Here is a 22,667-nt window from a genome sequence, read left to right as displayed (position 1 = left end):
TTCTAGAGAGACTGAGCCTTCTCCAAGTAATTCTATGATCAGGGTGAGATTAATTCTGGTTCATAAAACTATAACATCAGGAATGGGAGGGTAACCCCAATTCATCAGGATTTATAGCATTTGCAGTTATGAACTATAACGACAATTTCATTAGGTTTTTATTATATTGTTTATCTTTGGTCTACCAGTGGACTGCATCACTTTGTGCATGATGATATTAAAATCGGTATTTAAATAAATCATTATTTCAATCGGTATTTCCTTAGAAAATAACTCAGCTTTTCAAAAAGCCAACATTAAATGGTTACCACACATGATAAATCCTTACTAAACAAGGTGGCATAAGAAAACTGTAATACAAAAATGAAATATATTCCTTGGTTCAGAAAGAAATACCAAAGTTATTACCCACCAACCTAGGAACAAAAGCCGATTTGTGCATATCCAATGACCATAAAAGAATGAGAAATTAGCCTTCTTTCTTTTCTTCACATCAGATGCCAGCAGAAAAATCCAGCCCGCCCCACAAAAACAAGAGTTGCAATTACATGAGGAATTTCTGCATACTTCCCAGCTGGTGTAAGAATAGTGCAGGCAGAGTCCCTAGGGAACTTAGCTACTAAAATCCATGCACAGACAGCAGTTTTTCAAAGCTTTAACTTGATGCAACTTGAATGGATTTTCATGGAGGCATCAAGGGGCCTACTGTTGACAGAAAGGCTTGCTACTTGTCAAGTGCTGCATCCCCATTTCAAGGCTCAGTAACACTAAAGGCTTTCAGAGACTAAGAGATCAGAACATTTTTTCCTAATTTCATTTTCAACAGTGGATCAACTGTTTTATATGAGAGGTTTCCAGAAGTAGGCCACTAATTCGTCTTTTCGATTAAATCAACAGATTAACATTCGGTAAAGTTACAAAAAATTGGAACTCATCTAACAAACATAGGGTATTTGGTAACCTTAATATGTAGGATTGCTAGTTTCACCTATGAAAAAGATGAGTATGACTTCAGAACAGCTTGACCCTGTACACTACCATAAACTACGCAAGCTACTTTTGGAACTAACAATTACTCTCAACAAAAAGTTGCTGCCTTCAGAGTCTCCCAAGCCAGGTAAATTTCTTCCCTCCATCCCCAACAAATGATGATTTAAAACAAATTATTATATAAAATGATATAGACTCAATCAAAGAGATGCAACTACATACATGAGTTTTCACACTACACATCTTCAAGAATTTTTAAAAAGAGTTCAAGAATAATAATTTTCAATTGTTCACACCAAGATATGCAGTTGTAACAATTTATTTTTTCTCCCAAATAATAATACACAGAATTTTAACTGCTGGGAGAACAACCACTACTAATTTTGCTCTTTTGCAAAAACAGTTTGTTTAAGAACTACTGTTTTACAATAGAAAAGATACATTCAGGAAACAAAAGTAAATTTTATAATTGCAAAGTTCACAACTTCAGACTAATCCTCTGTGTGCCAACTTGAATGCTTGGTATGTCTATAAAACCTTACCTAGACTTGCTGTGAGGCATTCCAGATCTGCTAAAAACCCAGGTATTTGTTGGAGCTGATCCTGTAGTTCCACCAGACTGTTCCTTTTCTTCTCCCAGTGTGCGGAAAGCATCACTACTTCGCTATCCACCAGCTGAAACAAACAGGTTCTTTACTTTATTCACAAATTTACGTACCTATTTAAAAGCATCTTGACTAATTTTTAGAACTAATGCATCTGCATAAAGTCAGTATAGCAGCCCTATATAGCACTGCCACTTGTATACTTCTCAAGTAAATATACAACATGCCCAAAAAAGCCCCTGTAGTATGAAATATTTATATAAAAGTACATTGATGAAAACACGGTAAGTTATTTCTCAATATATTGATCAATGCAGGAAATATTTTATGGGTTTTATTAACTGTAAATAACACATATCTGGAATTTTGACAGCGGCATTGCACTGGTACACAAGAACAACATTGCAGTGCTGCAATGTAAGGCTTATTTAGATCAATAACTTAGTTTAATGTTGCTAGTCACTAATTTAAACTTAACAAAACTGAAAACTCTGCATATTCAAAATACTCTAGAAAAAATAAAAGGAATGACATTTTTTAAAAGTTGTTTTTATTACAGTCCTGCTCTTCTGCCCTCATGATAAACTTATCTGCATGCAGTAGCTGCAAAGTATGAACACATTTTTACATTAGTTCAATTTTTGTTGTTTGATTCTTCCTAACTTGTACCATGCAATAGTACAATGAGAAGAGGATACACTGCTTAAAAGTTTTATTTATTTAGGTCAGATTCTATCAGAAATAGCAAGATCAAGAGATCTTGGGTAACAAATATGTCCCTTATATATGATACTTGAGATGATTCAGTTATGGTTTCCCTTGCTCTTAGTTCCATTGCTCATTCTTCCTCTTGCACACAACTGCAGCCTATGGCTGTATCTGCATTCTGAATTCCCCAGTGCAGAAACTAAAAAAGCCTGAGCAATGGGCAAAGGAAAATTCTCAAAGATTTACAATTCTACCCACTTCAAACATTCTTCTAGAAGAATGACAACTTCTTCCATTTCCAAATTCTTCTAGCTACCTATCCCTGTCAAAGGGCCATCCTGTTCTACCAGATCAAGTTTGAAAACTTATTTCAAAGCCTAGTCAGTAATGAAACACTGCAGAAGACCAACATCCTTATTTCAATAAAGCCAAGTCCATTTGTGAGAATGAGGTATGGGATTTATATCAGATAAACAGTAAAGCAAACAAAAAAATATACCATGAGATGGGGGCAAACACCAGAAAAACATTTCAGCCCAAAGGTATTTAAATACAGCTACAATTATAATCATCTACAAGCAGTATTTTTAGGACAATTTTGTAGATGGAACTGGTAGTTACCACCTATGATTTAACATGGTAAGACTGTAGGCAGCAATTAAAGCTTGACATTTTCACTTTCTCTATTCAACATTTATATATATGACAGCACAAGCAGTTTATCTGCTATTAGCCAGTACCAGAAGTAGGATACAGGACAAGTAGACCTTTAGCTCTGATACAGTACAGTCAATCTTGTGTGCTTACACAATGCTTATTTCATTGAATGCTGTATTTTCTACTTTTATAAAAAAAGAAACAAACAAAACCCCCACAAACAATCCATATTTTGGATTCTCCCAAAAGCACACATCTGAACTTCATGGAAACTTTCAAGGTCCTTTTGGAAGTTTTTCATTCTGGTTTTCCCAAGCAGCCATAATATATGTGATTACAGTTACATTGGCTTTATATATTTATATATATATATGAAACCTCACATTATTTCCAGAACTACAATTTTTAAAGCAAACCAGATTTCAAGTACTACAAAATTGTAAGCAAATAATTTAAGAGACCTAAAAAAAAATTTCATTATGAGCAGTACAAGACACAAAGCCAGCAGAGAGAACTTCATCTCTAATAACTGAAGGTTTTCACTATTAGGCAAGAGAAAGAAGAACATCAGGTAATACCCTTCTTAGGCTAAATACAACTCTTGAAAATACATTAAGCAGTGAGTTTTTCATCCACTGGAAAAAGATACAGAGAAGACTCCTAAGGAAATCTGAAGAGTCAGGGAGGATGCAGCTAGCCAAAATGAAGGTTTCAGCCAGGACAGAGAATCCCACAGCTCAGTCCTGCTCTGCACTGTGGCCCAGCTTTAACTGTCTGCCCTTTCAACGGGATTTGAAATGGAAGGTCTGGTGCAGAGCAATGCACTGGTAGAACTTACTGGAGCTTTTCTTTCCCTTCATTCCAGAAATAAACCACACAACTTGTCATTTTAATTCCAGAGCAGGAAAACTGAACACAATTAGGAGAAAGCACAGACACTTCCTGAGTCTTTTCAGCTGGACAATCAAATCTTGCCATTTCCCGTCTACTAGGAAAGGGCAGCAAACAGTGTCAGTGCAACGGCCCTACCCTGATACTAACCACCAACATGCCTCAGCTCCAAATATATTCTATACTTTCCCAGCTCTATCACTGCTTTTAAAGAGCTACAGTAGTAACATACAGCAAAATTTTTGCAATTGTTTACATTATGTCACATTATTTAATGTTTGAATTACACTATTGCTTACATTAGTATTTATTTTTTACACTGCCATTTATCAGCAATGCGATGATGTCTTAAGCAGTCTCAAAATAATATTCCTAGCTAACTTAAAATCTTTCAAATAATGGCAGAAGAGTGCAAAAAACAACCCCCTGAACTTCTGGGTAAGTCTTATATTTACCATAACCTTCTTGTCACACTGACAAAATTGTACTTATCAATAACCTTCTCTAATCTAACATATCCCACAAAAAGACAGTAAACTGACATAATATTTTTTGTCAAAGTGCAAGTAGTATTGCAACTATCTGAAGAAAGGACAGAAGACAGGAAATTCTAGGTGTCCACGTATCCATTGAGAAGTACTTTAAAAGCACTAGGAAATTATCATACTCAATGCTTGTTACAGTAATTGAAATATCAGAAAGTAAACAGGAGAATGAAATTCAGGTAATTCTTATTAGATCATACCTTGTGAGAAACATGATCACATTTCAATTTGTACAATAACTATATTTAATACTTCAAGAATATTAATTGTAGGCCGAGTATCGTCAAATCTGGAAAAGCTGTGAGAAACAAGAGGAACTGTACATTCTGATCCATTCCATCAGCTGCCTATCAAACCCCCACCTTAAAACCACAGTCAGTAACAATGCCACTTGGCATTTTTTCCCAAGCAGCAATACAGAGCATTATTTTTCATTATACTGGTTGTACTAGATCCAGCTAGGATGGAGTTAATTTTCTTCATAGCAGCCCATATGATGCTGTGTCTTGGATTTCTGACCAAAACAGTGTTGGTAACGCACCAGTGTTTTGGATGTTGCTGAACAATGTTTGTACAGTGTCAAGGCCTTCTCTCTTCCCCACAGCAAGAAGGCTATGGGTGAGCATGAAGTTAGGAGGGGACACAGCTGGAGCAGTTGACCACTGCCCAAAGGGATATTTCATACCATGTAACACCATGCTCAAAAATAAAACCTAAGGGTTTGGTCTTCCAGCGTAACCATTGCTTTGAGACTGGCTGGGCGTTGGTCTGCTTGTGAGAGGTTGTAAGCAACTGCTTTTGCATCGCTTGTTTTCCCTCTGTCCTTCAATTATTAAACTACCTTTACCTTGAACCATGAGTTTTCTCATTTTTGTTCTTCTTGTTCTCTCCTCTGTCCCCCTGGTAGGAGAGTGACCAAGGCTGTGTGGGTGCTTACCTAGTGGCCAGGTGTCCTGGTTTCAGCTGGGATAGAGTTAATTTTCTTTTTAGTAGCTGGTACAACACTGTTTTGGATTTAATACAAGAATAATGGTGGTAACACACTGATGTTTTGTTGTTGCTAAGCAGTGCTTACCCTAAGTCAAGGACTTTTCAGCTTCCCATGCCCTGCAAGTGAGCAGATGCACAAGAAGCTGGGAGAGAGCTAGCTCAAGGGATATTCCATACCATAGTTATGCTCAGTATATAAACTGGGGGAAATTGGCCAATCACTGCTTGGGGACTGGCTCAGCACTGATCAGCAGGTGGTGAGCAACTGTATTGTGCATCACATTTTTCTCCCTTTGGGTTTAATTCTTCCCCCCCCCCCCCCCCCCTTCATTACAATTGCTGCTTATCATTATTATTATTATTATTTCACTTTATTTCACTTATTAAATTGTTCTTATTGCAACTCACGAGTTTTACCTTTTCCTGATTCTCTTCCCCATCCCACTATGGGGGAGCTGGGGCGGAGTGACCGAGCAGCTATGTGGTACTTAGTTGCCGGCTGGAGTTAAACCATTACACCAGGGTCAACCCAGTAAGCTGGCATTAAATTTTTTTTGTTTAAAATTACTTACACATTTTAAAATACTTGAAGTATGGCACTGTTATTTTTTCTTACCTCTCCAGCTTTTGCACAATCTTTGGCTCCTTTGTGAAGGGCAGCCCAAGCATCTTCATATCTGAAGAGAAGATAGATAAATGACTATTCTTGCAGTGTTCCCCTTACAGAGGAAGACCATTTCATGGAAACCACTGTGCTTATATTTGCAGGAATACCAGAAACAACAGTTTAAAAAGCTATACATTTCTTTCTGGTATTTACTTCTACCAAGACAAACATACAGTAAGAAATAATTTCTTTAAAGAAATTATGTGTTCCATGTTTTGTTAAAAAACTAGCTTACATCAAGAGCTAAATGGACCAAGCAATGTTTATAAGACTACACATAAAAGCCTTAAGCAGTACTTGAAACCCAATTTCACTAAGAACATGAAAATAATAAACAAGATTGTGATCAGTCCACCCCCCCAAGAAAAGAGTTGAGTTTTGTTTTGTTTTTTTTTAAATAAAGACACAAAGGACATGTATAATGCAGATAGCTTCTGTTACTCAAAAAAACCAAAAAAGTGACTAAATACACATGGAATACACTTTCTTTTCATGGCAATAACAGGCATACTGTGTCTATTATAACAGAATGAAATCATATCAAATATGTAAAAGTTATAAAACATCAAATTAAAACCATGGGCTGGGCCTCAGTGCTGGTTCCCTTCATCCTTGTGCATTAGATCATGAACTGAAGCCATCTTTCTAATGTTGCTTTTCCTTCAGGACTTCTCTTTCATTAATATGACATAACTTATGGACTGGGCAAGCTTTAAACATATTTAACATTTGGTAAACATGCCCACTCTACTAACTGCAGAACATCCAAAAAACTATTATTAACACTTTGATTTTCTTCTAATTTTTTTAACCTAATAAAGTTATTTCTGAAATTATAGGGAGCAGACACTAACAAAGAAATGCAAGTTCATACCTGCTCAGTAACTCCAGTCCAGCAGAAAACTCTGGCAAACACTGAACAGTTCTATAAAACAAATTGTAAATATACAAATGTTGTTAATGAACAGAAGGCTGTTATAAAAAATGTATGCACACACATCTGTGTTTGACAGATCTGCTGAGCACAGAAATTTTCCCTATTGTTCACTTCCACAAACATTTTGTCAAATCTGGTTTAAAATGCATTACACAGTATCTCTTAAAAGAATATTCCAAAGCTAGGGTTGGCTTTTTTCTCCTTGTTATTTTATGGTAGCCCATTCTTATATTTTTTTTACTATGTCCATTAAAAACAACCGTTATCAGATAATTTCTCTAGCTGTTAACATATACACAGGCTGAACATTGTTTCTATCCACTGTTTTAAGTTAAAACATTCTGAAAATAAGACTACTACGCAAGTTCTTATGTCCATCAATAAAGATATTGCACTTAATATACTCTACATTAAAAATAAATACTAAGCTAAAGAACCTTTGCCAGTTTAATGCTCTAATGATCTCCTACTGGATGCATACATTTTCATTAATAACAGCTTAAAATATAAAGACAACTTATCCTAAGTTAAAGAAAATTAACAATGCAGCGTTTTGAAGAATGTATTACAGGAAGATTTCAATGTCATCCAAGATTCATCTCTTGGAAGATTTCCAGAATAGACTGTTCTGCACTGTCATCCAAACAATCTGAATGAAAAAAAACCAACCAACAAATGCCACAAATATAACCTTTTTTCTTTAAACCAAGTGAAAAGTGATAGAATCAGTGAGGTGGGTAGGGACCTCAGGCAGTCTGTAGAACAACTTTCTGTTCAAAGCAGGACCAGGTATGGGATCAGACCAGCCTGCTCAGCTGGTTTGTCCAGCTGCAACTTGAAAACCTCTGAGGGCAGAAACTTCACAGGCCCTGTGAACAACCTGTTCCACTGCTTGACTGTCCCCATGAGGAAAAAGCTTTTCCTTGTTGCCTTTTCCTGTCTGAACATCTCTCATGTCCATCACCTTCTGTGTTGCCACCTCCTTGATAACCTCTTCATTGGTAATGACAGGCTGCCATTAGGTCTCTCCAAAGTCATCTATTCTCCAGGCTGAACAAGCCCCAGTCTTAGCCTTTCCTCATATGCAGACATTTCCAGTCCCAACCATCTTGGTGGCCCCTCCACTAAACTTGTTCCAGGTTACCAATGCTTTTCTCACACTGGGGGCCCAAACCGGACACAGCAACTAGATGTGGTGTAAGGAGTGCTGAGCACAGGGGATAACCACCTCCCTCAATCCTACTGCCTGCGGTCCTGTCCATACAGCTCAGAAAGCCGCTGGCCTTCCTGCTGCCAGGCACATTGCTGGCTCGCATGCAGCTTCCTGTCCGCCAAGAGCCCCAGGGTCTTTTCAGCAAAGCTGCTTCCCAGCTGGCCAGTCAGCCCCAGTCTGTGTGGCTGGGGATATTTTTTCTCAGCGAAGGACTGAGGATTTGTGTCTCTTTAACTTCATTAAGTACTTCCTGGTCCATATAATCCTATGGCTTTTATGGGTTGAGCTCACCAAATTGATCTTCACCCACTACTAGGTAATCTCTTCCTTGAACCCTTTCACTAAGCACAGAGGACTGAGAGACCTTGTTTGTGAGGACTGAAGCAACAATGGCATTTGATATCTCAGCATCTACATTTGCTGTCACTAAATCATCTACCCCATTCACCAGCAAACCCATGTTTTCTTTGTTCAGCCTTTTATTACTAACGGAGGGTTATAACCTCTTCACATCCTTGACATCTCTTGTAAATGTCAATTCTAGGTGAGCTCTGGCTTTCCTAAGGGTATTCCTGCATGCCAAAGAAGTTATGAAGAGGGTATCAAGAAGTCATCCCTGACACCCTCCAGAACTCCTGTTGACTGCATCCTGCTGTGTTGTCTTTTCACCAGATGACAAGGAAGTTAAAGACCCCCCCAACACCAGTTGTCCTGGTTTCAGCTGGGATACAGTTAAGTCTCTTCTTAGTAGCTGGTGTGAGAACATGGTTTGGATTTGGTGTGAGAACAACACTGATAACATACTGATATTTTTCAGTTGTTGCTAGGTAATGTTTATAGTAAGTCAGGGACTTTTCAGTTTCTCAGGCCCTGATAGCAAGAAGGTTGGAGGTGGAGAGGCATGGCAAATTGGGAGGGAACACAGCCAAATCCAAACTAGCCAAAGAGATGTTCCATACCATATGACATCATGCTGTGTATATGTATGCTGGGGGAAGGAGAAGGAAGGGACATTCAGCATTATTGCATTTGTCTTCCCAAGTAAGTGTTACACATGATGGAGCCCTCCTTTCCTGGAGATGGCTGAATGCCTGTCTGCCAGTGGGAAGTAGTGAATTAATTCCTTGTTTGGCTTTGCTTGTGTGCATGGCCCTTGCTTTGCCTATTAAACTGTCTTTACCTCAACCCATGGATTTTCTCACTTTAACTCTTCCAGTCCTCTCCCTCATTCCTCTGTGGGGGCAACGAGCGAGTGGCTGCGTGGGGCTTTGTCACTAGCCAGGGTTAAACCATGACAAATGATTGAGAATTCCTCAAGTTGTTTAGAGAAGACATCATTCACTCCCTGATCAGATGATCAGGAACAAACTCCCATCGCAATGCCACCCTTACCAGCTTCTCTGCTCCTCACCCACAAGCTCTCAGCCATCCTCACAACCAAGCTAAGATACATTTGTCCCAGAACTTCACCAGCAAAAAAGTAACCCCAGCATTCCCCTATTTGTAGTGATTCAATTGGTTCACTCAGTGCTTTGCTCAAAAAGTGATGGATATTTACAGTACACCATCTGAACCAAACCATTATGGACTGGAAACATACAGAGAAGGGAGATGCCTAAAACAGTTTCAGCCAAACCTTCACCCTTTCTTAGTTTAGTTTCTGTGTCTTGTCAATGCAACCAGTCTTCTGCTAAAAAAACCTTTACAACCAAAACATCAAGCTTCAGAACTTAATACAGTTTATTTCAGATGCCTTACTTTTTGTCCAGGGATTGTTTTAAAACTAATTTGTGCCTACGTGCTGTGTTTTAGTAAGAACATGCTTCACACTATAGCATATCTGAGCTTATTTGAAGAAGCCACATTCACAGACACCACTTAAAGACATTAAGTAGTCTCCCTACAGTTTACACAGGTTGAAAGAATGAATATACTAAAATGCAAAAGATAAAAAACCCACACCACAATGTTTAAATCTTCTTGAAACAGATAACTGAAGTACTCCATTATACATGTATTTTCCACAATAAAAAGGTTTATATTTCTGTTCTTACACTAAAAAAACTGAATTAGTTTTACTACATGAGAATCACAGATTGTAAACAATTACATTTCAGTGTACTGCAACCTGAATCTTCTATTAAGTACTACAATAATGTTGACTATTCACATAATTTAAATACTCATTTATAAATTGATTGATGGCCATCAGAAATTATTTAGGCCTATCAATGAAGGTTTATTAAACAAAGTATTTCCCCCAATATTAGGAGTAAAACTTTTCTTTTGTCAAAATAAGACTGTAAAATTATATACAAACACTGTTGTAACTGGCACCTATATATGAGCCATGTTAAATTTTGCTTTAACAAGAGCATCCTAGATCAATGCTATACATTAAGAGATTCAGAAGTACCTCTGCCTGCTTTTTTTTGCTTCTCTTGATTTGTCACCCAAAGTCTTCAACCTACAAATAAAACCACAAAACCATCAGACATTTCCAACACCAAAAACAGAGAACAACTTGTTTGAACACCTGTGTTAATTCCAGTCTATTGTAGTTAATCTTGTTTCAGCTAAATTAAATTTCCCCTAATTTTATGGAGACTGTCATATGAAATGATTTCTACTGACACTGCTTATAAATTATGAGATTTTTCTACAAGTGGATCAGGCAATTTGGTATAAAAAGTTTAATGGAAGCTATATATGCAAGTCATTCAGCTCTCAACACTGTTTCCTTACCAGACAGGTATTAAAGATCTGCATAGAAATAACAAATCCAATCCTGAAGAACACCCTTTAGAAGATGACCTATGCGCCAAGGAAAAGCATGACAGTCACACAGACACGTGTACCCACTTGTCGTAAGTCTGCCAATACAAAACTAGCACGAGCACAACTTTTCTTCTGCCAGCTATCAGAATCTCCAGCAGCATCAACACAATGCACTGCTACTGAGCATATCTGAGGCTTGTTTCACCTATGGCCAATTTCAAACTGACTGGTATCTTGCTCCTAAGAAACTAAAACCAAACCAACCAGCCAAAAAAACCCCCAACCAACAACCCACATACACCAGTCAAGCTGGCACCGTGGAGTGAGAACCAAAACCTCCAGCTATTCTGTCCTCAGCCTCTATGCCCTCTGGAGTTCCAGCTGTCCAGGACAGCAAGGGTTACGAAGAAACAAGGGACACAGACACAAGCAAGATGGAAACAAGCTATGAGTGCCAAAATCCTCCACACATGACACAGAGATACACAATCCTGAGTGACCCAGTGTCTGAGAAACACCCCAGTATACATAAATTCAGGCTGGTGGTGGTCAAGACTGCGTGAGTTATTTGGCTCGCCCTGGAAGCAATTTCCAGGAACTCAAAGAAGAAACCTCAAAGCTCTACAGCAAAATAGGTGGTTAAGTTTGAGGAAAGACACGCTAAGGCAGATTTCCATTCCCTGTTATAGAGCTGTTTGTTATAGTCAAGCCATGTAGCAACAACCTCAGCACACTGATGAAGAGCAACACTGTTGCAGAAAGCACTGCGATTTTGCCTTTCTCCCCTGTCATGTTCCCCAGTACGCACCCCAGCCTGTAATAGCAGTGCTCCTCTGCATACAGGGATAGAAGGAATTGCTGGGTCACAACTACCAGTTCTCTTAAGAGAATATCTGCTAGGCAGTCAGAAGTAAAGGTTGAAGGATTTTTCATTAGACTACACAGTATCAACTTCCTTTCAGCAGTGTTCTCTGTACAAAGTAGAGGTAGTGCAAGCCACATCACTCAAGCTGGCAGGAGTACACAAATCACTGCCTGAGCACAGACAGGCACAGCTCACTGTTCTGTTGTTGGTTTTGGGTTTTGTTGGGTTTTTTTTTCTTCCTCTCCTCCTGGAAACGATTGCTTGCAGGTAAATGGGTCAAAATTCAGATACCTCACTCAGAGGATACACAGAAGTAGACAGCAGACACAGCAGAGCAAAGAGGAGCTCATTTCTTTGTACATAGAAATGGCTAATAACCCTAACCTGTTTTTTCTTTAGACCACACAACCCCAGATTTAATCGTTTTTAGCTGTACATAAACATTTCTTTATTCCTTTGGAAGTGATATGATTTTCTTAGAAGCCCTGGAAAAGTTTCTCCCTTCCTATGTTTCAAGAAATCCAGCTGTTCCACTTTGTGTGGAAATTAACATGTAGTTAACAAGTTGGCCACTTTATTGACACCAGAAATATTTTCTTTGGGTTTTGACCACTTTGAGCTAAAGTCTTAACAGCATAAAACTACTTCTATTACCAGTTTGGTGCGGTAGGAAACAAGAGTAATCCAGAACGCTATGGCATTGAGGTTGGATTGTTTAGGAAGGGAAAGGGACCAAGCAGGACAAGTCATGTTCTGGCCTGAACACATGGGGACAGTACAGGAAAAACCCTGATGCTCTCCACAGCCTCTGCTACTATGGTCTGAGATACAGGTTCCCAATGGCAACAAAGATGAAACAGATGAAAACAACACTTAAAGACAGGACACTCCAAGAAGGGCCCATTAATGGAACTGCTAAAACACAACGACAGAAATGATGAAATCAGAGACTGTTCTCAAAACAGAACAAAACATTGCAATACAAGAAAGGAGACAGATTAGAGACTACATAGAAACATATTAACTCCACTGCAGCAATACATGGAGATACAGAGTTAAATGATCATCAGATCCAGAGCATGTTATGACTTTTCTGTTGTCCTCTTTCATCATGTAAAAAACACCTTTTGGAAAAGAACCTTCCCTTGTACTGAGGCATCAAACTCTGAGAGAATTCTAAAAGTAACAGCGAAACACAAAGACTTCAATAAAGCAATGCCTTTGGCTGTATTCTTAAGACATTGTAACATTTAATTACTGTTTGCTAATATAAGACAGACAATGTATAAGCAATTTACCTGGTTGATTGGTAGCTTATTCTATCAATTTCTGTGGATCATCATATAGTGATGCAAATAAGTCATTATAAACTATTTATTTTAGCTTTTTAGAGTACACAAACATCCATCACTATACATAAATATTTACTGTAGGGGTATTATAAGGCAGCCTCAACATTTCCAAAGCCCATGCAGTTTTTTAAAGTAACTGACTACAGCACGATACTCTCCTGCGGGGCGTTATGAGCTGACAGTTTTGCAGCACAGGCATGACCTTGTGCTCCAGCCATCCAGGCTTCAGTAACGCTCGTCTGGACCACCTGCCTGAACTTAAAATAGCACAGATACCGGGCCCATCTAATAAAAACCTTGTGAGGCAACGTAGGAAGAATATCTTTCCGTTTTTTAATGCAAGCAAAGGGCTGTGCGCCTCCCTCCCCCCCCCGCCAAGTGTTTTCGCCCAAGGGAAGAACAGCTTTTCATACGCCGGAGTGCGGCGGTGCTCTTTAAGCGATTACGTGAGTCCATAAAACCTTGAAGGTCAGTTACTTCATAAAACATTCAAGAGCGTTAATTGACCCGATTCATATCTCCCTCACTGGCTCGGCACAGCAGCCTCTTTCTTCCCCCGGCCCGCAGCTGCCTCCCGGGCGCCAGGCACCCCCCGCCTCCCCGGGCCGCCGCACCGCGGCCAGGGCTGGCCCGCCGCCATGAGCCGCTCAACCGGGGCTGGAAGGGTGGGCGGATGAGACCCCCGGGCCGCGCTCCAGGCGCCGGGGCAGCCGCGGTGAGAGGGAAGTGCCGCGGCTGGGGGTCCCGCCTGCGCAATCGCCTCCTCTCCCGCCCGCCGGGCCAGTCCCCGCCCTCACCCAGCCCCCGGTCACCTGCTTCCCCCTCCCCGCCCGGCTGCGGACCCCGCTTCCCCCCCAGCCGCACAAGGCCAGCCCGGGGGCACCACCCACCCGGCGGTGAGGTCCTGCTGAACGCTCAGCAGCCGCTCCCGCAGCGTCTCCAGCATCGTCGCAGCCCTCCCGGCAGCAGCGGGGCGCCCGGCTCCCGGCTCCCGCCTCCCCTCAGCGGCGGGCGGGGCGGGCCTGCGGCGCCCAGCCCCCGCCTCGCGCCCAGCGGAAGGTCCGCCCCCTCCCTTCCGGTGGGGGGGCTGGGGGCGGGCGGGGCGAGTTCCCTCACGCTCCCGCCGAGGGGAGATCGGTCTCTCGGTTTGGGTTCTCCATGCGCCAGTAACGCCGGGTAGAACGGCCTTTAAAGCCCAGGAGGTATCGAGGGTAGATATTGAGAAGCACTTGGATCCCTTCAGTTGTAGCTAAAGGCTTTTTAAAGAGCGCAGTGAGCTCCTTGGCAGGTTGGGGCCCTCGCCTTCAGGGTTTGGCGTCAGCAGTAGTAGCATGGGAGTGAGCTCAGGGAGTCGGGCTTTGCAGCAGTATCTGCAAAGTTTGGAAAGCAAAACCACTGGATCTCACATTGCTCAGTTCTTGGAGTAAAGGATAGATGATAACGTCTCAAAAGTCCTTGCAAAGCGCATAGCTGAACTGTGTTTGTGTGGCCCACTGTTTTCTTTGGAGACTGCCAGGCTTTTATAGATATTAATGACTATTGAAAAGAATGAAAAAAAAACCCAGCAACCCAATAATGACTGTTAGTTATTACCAGTAGTCAATAATGCAGTTAAAAGTTTTAATGAAGCTTCTAGGTACTATCTGTTCAAATAATAACTTACAAATCACTCAGTTAATCTTGAGACAGTTTAAGTGAAATCACCTTTACAGAACAACTGGATGACTGTTTACAGTCACAGGGAGACTCCTACCCTGTGTGTTTTCAGTTAGTACTTGAGGAATGTGGACCTAGGATTTAGATGAATCTGGGAAATTTTAACTTTGCATCTCATTGAGACTTTGATTTTTACATAAAGCTGCTGAAATTTCAAAGTCAAAACATTTTATTTGTTAACCAAATCATCTTTGGTTTATTTTTTTTTTTAAAAAAGTGGTGCACACTGAAATTATTTGGTACAAGGAGAATGTATGTAGAGGGGAGCTGGGGTATATGTCATTCAATATTGCAGAAGTATACTCAAGAGTGGTATGAGGTCCATTGAATCAACTGAAAAATTGACACCATAACCACATTCACTCTCTGCTTGTGTGCTTTTTAGAAGAATATGGGACCTATAGGTTGTTTCTGATGTGGCTCATTGAAAACCAGTATTGCTCTTTGGCCTTATTACAAGTTAAAAGCTAAATGCTTGCTAAAAAAAATTAAAAATAATTAGGTTGATCTTTCTAAGCATTGAAATGGATGTATCTCACCTTGTCTTGAGGTCACAAATACTGTTTTCATGGTAGACTGCATATGAAGTTCTGTAAAAGAACATACGACATTTTGACAGTACTTTTCTCTTGCTTGGCCTAGAAACATCTGAAAGTAGGCACCTTCCACTTCCCTGAGCAGTTAGCTCTTCAGACTAAGAGGGCTTCGAAGGACTTGAATCAACAATTTTCTTCTGATGTATTCACAGGTATGCATTACGAATGCTGACAAAAGCTGTGCAATGTGGCCTTAGGTAATATATATGTTATGGGAATTGAAGTCTTTAGAAAACAAGGCAGGGGTTTTAACCTTTAATCTTCACCTTTCCTTTGAGAAGACATATGATTTTCTTCTGTGTTACATATTTACAATTTTCTTGTGAATGTTTTTGTCAGCAGTGACTAATAATTCACAGTGAGTAAACACTTTTAGACTCCATTGCTTCCTTTGCAGTTAAAAAGAAACCGTTCAAAGACTGCTGTCTTGTACACTTTCATTGCCATCTCTGTGTAGAATTTGGGAAAAGAAACGCGTTGAGGTGGTGTTAATAGTCACAGTAATCCTAGAAGTACAGGCATGGAAGAGACTTCTAAGAGCACATGCTGTGCTCAAGGGCTGTGGTGAATTATAAATAGACTATGCAGAGTTTTGTTTAACTAGTTTTTTGGAACTTAAAATGAAGGAGATTCTTCAAGCTTAAGTTATCAGCTCACATTTTTAGTTTGATCCTTTTTGTTTCTAGACTAAGCCCAGTTCCTTATTTTTTTCCTTGTAGTCACTTTTCAGACTTCTTGTTGGTCTGACCTGGACATTCCCTGGTTTGTCCAGAAAGTACAGAGCTACAGCATTTCATCACTGAAGGCGAATTACATGGCTTAATTCAGAGCCCCTACATAAGTTAAGTATTTAAACTAATTAATTAATATTAATGTACAATAGCAATTAATTTAGCAAACAGGCAACTGTTCATCTGCTTGATCCAATGTAAATTATTACTTTTTCAGGCAGCAAGACAAACTTTTGAGACAGGAACATATCCTTCAGGTGTTAATTCAAAACAGTACCACCTAAAATTCTGTCAGAGCCTTTGGATCAAGTTTTCTAGAGATAAAGTTAATGCTAAATAACTTTTTAATATCAAGCACCTGTTCTCATTTAGTAATTAAGTAGTTCACGGCTGGTTATTTGATAGTAATTATGACCTGAATTTGAGCCTTCCTAGTTCTTCTGCTTCTCAAGTATTAACACAGGTAAAATCTTGTGCGAGTATCCTGTAAGTGGCTAAACTGGTCTCTACAACAAAAGCATAAGCTTTCTATGCTTTGCATGTCTGTAGAGAACAGTGATATAAGTTGGTAGCAATAAATATTTAAAGTAAAAAGCAGAGAGATGTATTTGACTGGATAACCGAAGTGGTAAATGAAGATTTCTTTACTGTTCTAGATCAGCAGCCCTTGGAGGCTTAAGTTAGGTTACATTTCGTAAGAACTTAAGCAGACCAAAGTCACCCCTAGTCCTACCTTTGCATGATTCCACCTTTTCCTAAGCTTTAGTGATGCCAGTTTAGGCTGACATTACGTTAAGACTGCTCTGGGGGAGTGATACTGCAAAGAGACTAGGCTCATCCCCATTAAGCTCTGCAGTGAAAGACAGGATTAAATACTTCCCCCCTCTGTTGTTCTGGTGTGAAACTTAGTTTGTTTAGATGTCTGTCTGCTCTATGGCTTGATCTCTGATTCTGAGTGCACTTGTAGGCTCCAATATGACATTTCTAAACTGACTAGAAATAGTAAAAAAAAAATCTCAGCCCTTCAAAATTTCTCAAGTTTGTGGAATTAGTTTTGTCATCTTCTCCTCAGCCTTGCTGGTGGAAGCTGGTTTGGCCTTCATGTAATTTTTGAATGCTTGAAGTGGAAGTGCTATTTTAGGTATAGCTTAGAAGACATGCCAAAGTCCAGTGAAACTGAATTCTGCTGTCATTAAATAGTAAAAATGTCATTCTTGGACAAGTTTTCAATGTCTTTCAAAATAATGCAGGTGGTACAAAATAACACACAACATCCATTCAGTTCAAGATGGGAACAAAGTTCAGATTTTCTGAGTCAGAACCAAATACCAGCTCCTCTGCTTCTTTTTCAGAAATACACGTCATGAATTTGAATCCAAGTTCCATTTCTCACATCAAAAAATTGCATGCAATTTTAAATGGTTTAAGGTGCCAGGTGAGGTCACTGCTGGAGACCAGCACCCCTACAACAAAGTTCAAACAGAGACTGAAGATCTAAGCTTGGGAGGACTTCCTGGACCTGTGGTTAGAGGATGTGGCTGGAAGCCACAGGTGAAGTTGGTGAGGGCCGTTAAGTACCCTCAGGGCTCTGACACAAGGCAGGAGACGTTTACTAATTGTTGATCAATGGAGCTCCCTAGAAACAACTTGTGTCAAATGACAGAGTTCTTGCTTTAATCTTGTGATATTATTATCACACATACAGTGGGGTAGGTGGGGAGAATTAAAATACCGGAGGGACGGCTTACGGTTAAACCAACAGCATGATTTAACAGTCTCTCTTTATTTTCAGATTTTTGATTGCAAATTCCATAATTTTTTAGGTTAAAAGATTTGTAGAATATGATTAGAAGTTGACTAGTGGACGTTATAGCTCTTGGACTCTATACGTAGTTTATTTTCCTAGCTAGCTCTATAGTGATATAAAGCTTAAATGTTGTTAGAAATAGCCAAAATAAACTTTAATTCTAAAGCTCTACTACTTTTAATTGATAAACGCTAAAATGAAGATGTGTATTAAGGTCTGATACAGCATTTCTTGCAGAAATTGCATTGCATGCTGATAAGAAAGGTTGGTACCTACTGAAGAGTTTAATGTGCCCAAAGCTTCAGCAGGATCATGTGACATAAGCGGAAACCAAATTTGAGCATTACATCATAAGAATCGTCTGTCATAGTCTCACCTATACTGAGGCCTATTACTATTTCTAGCAGCTTCTAAGAGCTCCCTTCTCCAAATTAACCTTTATAGCTTCCTAGTAAGAGTTAATTTCTGCTCTTACCTGTACTACTAACTTGTTTTTTTAGAAATGTAACAAAGTCTCTGCAGCTGACACAAAGCTCTGAAGTTATATGACTAGAGAATATCCTTTTATCTTAATAAAGCAAGTTGGTTTGAGGATTTTTTTAAATCATTTTTATTTTCTTCTCCTGGAATCTAGCACAAGAAGATATGGACAGTAATCATTGCCAGTCCTAGTGAGAACTGGAAGAATAATTTCTGTCCCACAAGTAAAAATATTCTTAATTTGGTTCATACAAGAACAGCTATGCAACTTAATATTCCAGGTTAATATAAATTAAAAAAGCTGGTTTAAATGTTAACGTTTTAATGGACCACCTTTCTGACAGCATGAAAGATATTTATAAATCTGTATTCAATATTTTCCCGTGGAAAATTTGAAGATTGGTTTAGTATAAACTGCAAGTTTGTATGTATAGTACCCTGCACTAAGATAATGATTAAAAAAATAGAATGGAGTTGGAATTAATAAGCCCAGGTAAGTGTTGTAAACGAGACTTGACTGGAGTACAAGATAATCAAAGCATGTTACTTCAGTTTTACTGTTTCTATGAAAGAGACTTTGGAGGGAGGGCACGCTACAATGGTAGAGATAAATAATGATGAAATTCCCTGGTCCTCATCTCCCACTTTTCTTAGATAGTATCTGATGATTGTAGACATGATAAATTGCTACCTTTCTGATCTGTAGGGAAAAATTGGGGGTGGGGGGAACTGGTGTCTTAGCAGAGTTAGGAAGTTAAACAGATCCCTTCTGCAGGATCCTCATTGCTGAATCTGATATTGGGAAAGAGACAGGAACACATACCTGGGGACAGACATTTCCAGGGGAAGCGTGTAGTTATACCTGGCTGGATGTAGTGGGAAAACTGGTCCTGAAAGGAGTGACTGTCTCAATGTGGCTGCTGTTCCTCTCCTGTCCTGAAACCTACCCAGATTCAGTGGGACGACTTTGTATTTTTCTGTATCTTCTGTCATGGTAGTGTTCAGTCACAGAGATGGGAACAATAATTTTGCTGTTACTGCTCAGGTGGCAGTTTCAAGGTGTTTCAAGGTGGCAGAGCTTGAAAACTGCATAGAATGCAGGACATGGGCTCCTGCTGTCTTTCCTTTGTCCTCTTTTATGCCTTCACTTTATTCCTAGTCTTTTATCTTTTTGCCTTTTTTTTAAATAGTCAGCCAAGACCCTCCCATCTTTGGTGCTGCTGTTGTCAGTGAGACAACCAAAGACAAAACGTTAAACCTGCTGCTGCTTGAAAGTCAGATGTAGTACTGCACAGTAAGATCATGTGTTCTGGCTGTTTCTCTGACAGTGAGCTTGGAAATGAAAGTTCGGACTGAAACTATATTTTCTACTCTTACTGAAGTTTTCTGTCCTTTTTATGTGCTTTTGCTAAGAAAGTATCATTGGAATAGATCAGCAATGGCTCCAGACTACTTGAGCTCGTTTTATCTTTTCCCAAATTAATTGAATTGACCTTATCTCTGACATTATTTAAAAGACCACAAAACAGGATTTTCAATAACAACTAATAGGAAGGATGCTTCAAAACTGAGGACTTTATTTAAAAAGTTGTAATTGGGATTCTCTCAGTATATTGAAACTTCTGTACAATTAAATTCTTTGAAGTTAATACAACAGCTTCCTAAAAGAAAGCAAGGATGGTAACTTCAGCTACGAATGTAGTTCAAAGTGTGCCGATTTTGAGAAAAGGACAAAATATGTCATGAATTCGCTGGTTCCACTAGAGGGCACAGCTGTGTGTAGAAAAACAAGAGAGAGAGAGCTACTAGTATTCATTTCTCTGGAAGTGCATGTGTCTTAAATGAGCAAAATAATACTGATCACGTGTTAAGTACAGTTCATGGCTTATTTCTTCTCCGAAGGACACCTTAAAAACTGCTACGGGTTTGAATGGCATCAAGCTCAATGTGCAGTGGTCACCTTGTATTTGACAGTCACAGTGTTGCTTTCATAAGCTCCTTTCTCCTGGTTAAGCAGGGTGGGGAGATCCGCGTTACACTGTTTTGCTTGAATTTTTATGGACAATGCAGGTGATCTTCAGAAAAAAAAGCAGAGACAAGAGCCTTGTGTCCCTGTCTCCTAGCAGAATACTAGCTTACACTACTTCCAGCGACTCTTGCATTGTCACTTCTGTTGAAATGGTCTGAAGGAATGCACTTCATAGTAACTGATTTCAAAAGAAGCGATGCTTCTGTGTCTTTGGGAGGGCGATCCCATGATCTTACAAACAGCAGCTGCCTATTTCAGACAGGTTTAGCCTGTTAATTAGAAGACATTTGTGTAGACTGCATAGCTTGTATAACTAATCTTGACACAGTTGTCAAGGAAATAAAAAGAGACGTATTAAGTATGAGTGAATGCTGTACAATAATATTTGGAGTAGTATTAAGCATCTGCTATTTTCTGTTGTTCGTGTGTGTAATTTTGCTGGAGTAGGCATTGTATCATATGATTAGATGTTCCTCTAGGCTATAAAGCATAACTGGTTTATTTGAGGAAGAAGTCATGTGTTCTCCTTGTCGTTGCAGTGCTGGAAAATGCTGGTGTGAGTGTAGCTACACTCGGCGGGATGAGGGAGAGTGCTTTAGCAAAGCCTGTATCTTTTGAATGTGTTCCGGGAGGGACACCCCTTTTATTGCTGTTTGCTGTGTCAGCACTAGGAGGCTCTACTGGTGTCTCTGTGCTGGTGTAAGTGAAGCAACAGAAACGTTGTTCACAGAGAAGGGACTGCAAAAATGCGAGGAAACTGCTGCGAGTGGATGGGATGTGTCATGAAGCACAAGGGGGTTTTAGTCGAATAAGATACACATTTCCCCAGCGCTTACTGTTCTATTTAAGTTCTTGTGTATTACTTCCAATTTTCTATTAACGTGACCAATTTCTGCTCCCCTGGATGTCAGAAGCATGGTTTGAGGGAAGTGGAATGGGGCCCAGAGTGAGATTCTTGAAGGACAAGCATACTATGTGTCAGTTTTATTGATCAGAGGCAATTAGCTCAGCCAAACCCAATTAGGACACAGTTTTAGTTTTTTACACGCAGACATTAATCGCTCATTATCCAAGTGAACTCTAAAGGGAATTACTACAGGCTGACAGAATAAAATGGCTGTTCCTTTGCTGTTAATGGAGGAGTTTTCTAGATTTTTATTTGGTACTAAACTGCTAATTTCACTGGCTTCCTCTTACATTATATTCGCTTTTGGGTTTTGGATTTTTTTTCCATTAACAAGATCTTAATCATCTGTCATTCTGGCCTTTCTGGTGACAAGTATCATCCTGTGAGTGAATTTAATTACTTTTTTTTAATACCGTTAACTCCTCCCCTTGTTTTCTGCACTTGCTTAAGGCGATTTTTGTTGAAGCCTTCTGGCTGACTGCCTAGCATTTGGCTAATAACTCTGTGCAATTGTCAACTTCATACTGTTTCAGCATTTGAAATGGAATTCTCTTTCCTCAGTTATATGGGTCTGCCGTTTACTAGTCCATTATGCACAGAATCTAATCCATTTATGCTGTAAATAGCTTGGAGACAGAGCTTTTTTTTTGTTGGTCATCACATTATGTTTTATTTATTGAGCATAATTCAGTTTGATTGAAATGAAATAGTCATAATGGTTCGTGTACTGTTGCAGAACTTTCTTATCACAGTGCTTTTTGTCAATTTGATTTATTTTGTCTATTTACAGTTGTTGTGACAACGTAGAGTTGCTTTACTGGCTACAGCAGAAGTACCTCATCCTCCTGGAAAGCACTCCATATTTCAAATTACATAGCTTCAGGATGGACACAAGAATTGCATAGGCGAGTTTTGATTTGAAGTGTAGTCTGCTTGCTCTCAATTTTATTTTATTTTTTTAGGTATACTTTTCATTTGGAAAGCAGCTGTCATTGCTGGACATTGCATAGACAAGTGCTGTTCATATGAAAAACACTTGAGACAGAGAGCCAAATGCTTGTATTTAGGTGCCTGCAGTTACAGAACTAGCTTTTGAGGTCAATAAAAGTGGGATGTGCCCATTCTGCCACATCTGAAAATAAAGCACTTCAGTGCCCAATTTAAGGCACTATGTTTGATCATTCTGGCCTGTATATCCATGTA

General features: G+C 39.6%; 1 protein-coding gene and 2 long non-coding RNA genes across 4 annotated transcripts in view; 2 read left to right on the top strand and 1 right to left on the bottom strand.

Annotated features, from left to right (window-relative positions):
* DTNBP1 (dystrobrevin binding protein 1) overlaps positions 1–14,251 on the bottom strand; it is a 72,448-nt gene extending 58,197 nt beyond the window's left edge. The window contains exons 1-5 of one of the 2 annotated variants that reach the window (XM_055799233.1): positions 14,089–14,251; positions 10,620–10,670; positions 6,928–6,978; positions 6,003–6,063; positions 1,533–1,665 (exon numbers count right to left, since the gene is read on the bottom strand). In XM_055799233.1, the coding sequence (XP_055655208.1) occupies positions 1,533–1,665; positions 6,003–6,063; positions 6,928–6,978; positions 10,620–10,670; positions 14,089–14,144 (352 nt within the window). In that variant the 5' untranslated portion in view covers positions 14,145–14,251. The remainder of the gene's footprint in view (positions 1–1,532; positions 1,666–6,002; positions 6,064–6,927; positions 6,979–10,619; positions 10,671–14,088) is intronic. The other variant, XM_055799232.1, reaches the window with a different exon arrangement.
* Positions 14,252–14,300: 49 nt separating this feature from the next.
* LOC114011939 (uncharacterized) overlaps positions 14,301–22,667 on the top strand; it is a 76,508-nt gene continuing 68,141 nt past the window's right edge. The window contains exons 1-2 of the long non-coding RNA XR_008746631.1: positions 14,301–14,400; positions 15,557–15,662. This is a non-coding gene — a long non-coding RNA (uncharacterized LOC114011939). The remainder of the gene's footprint in view (positions 14,401–15,556; positions 15,663–22,667) is intronic.
* On the top strand, positions 16,451–22,642 carry LOC129784183 (uncharacterized). The gene is made up of 2 exons (XR_008746632.1): positions 16,451–18,809; positions 22,255–22,642. It is a non-coding gene; the product is annotated as an uncharacterized LOC129784183 (long non-coding RNA).

This window comes from Falco peregrinus, chromosome 3, assembly GCF_023634155.1.
Source record: "Falco peregrinus isolate bFalPer1 chromosome 3, bFalPer1.pri, whole genome shotgun sequence".
NCBI lineage: Eukaryota > Metazoa > Chordata > Aves > Falconiformes > Falconidae > Falco > Falco peregrinus.
The sequence above is the reverse complement of the archived record's forward strand: the minus strand, read 5'-3'. Positions and strand labels throughout refer to the sequence as shown.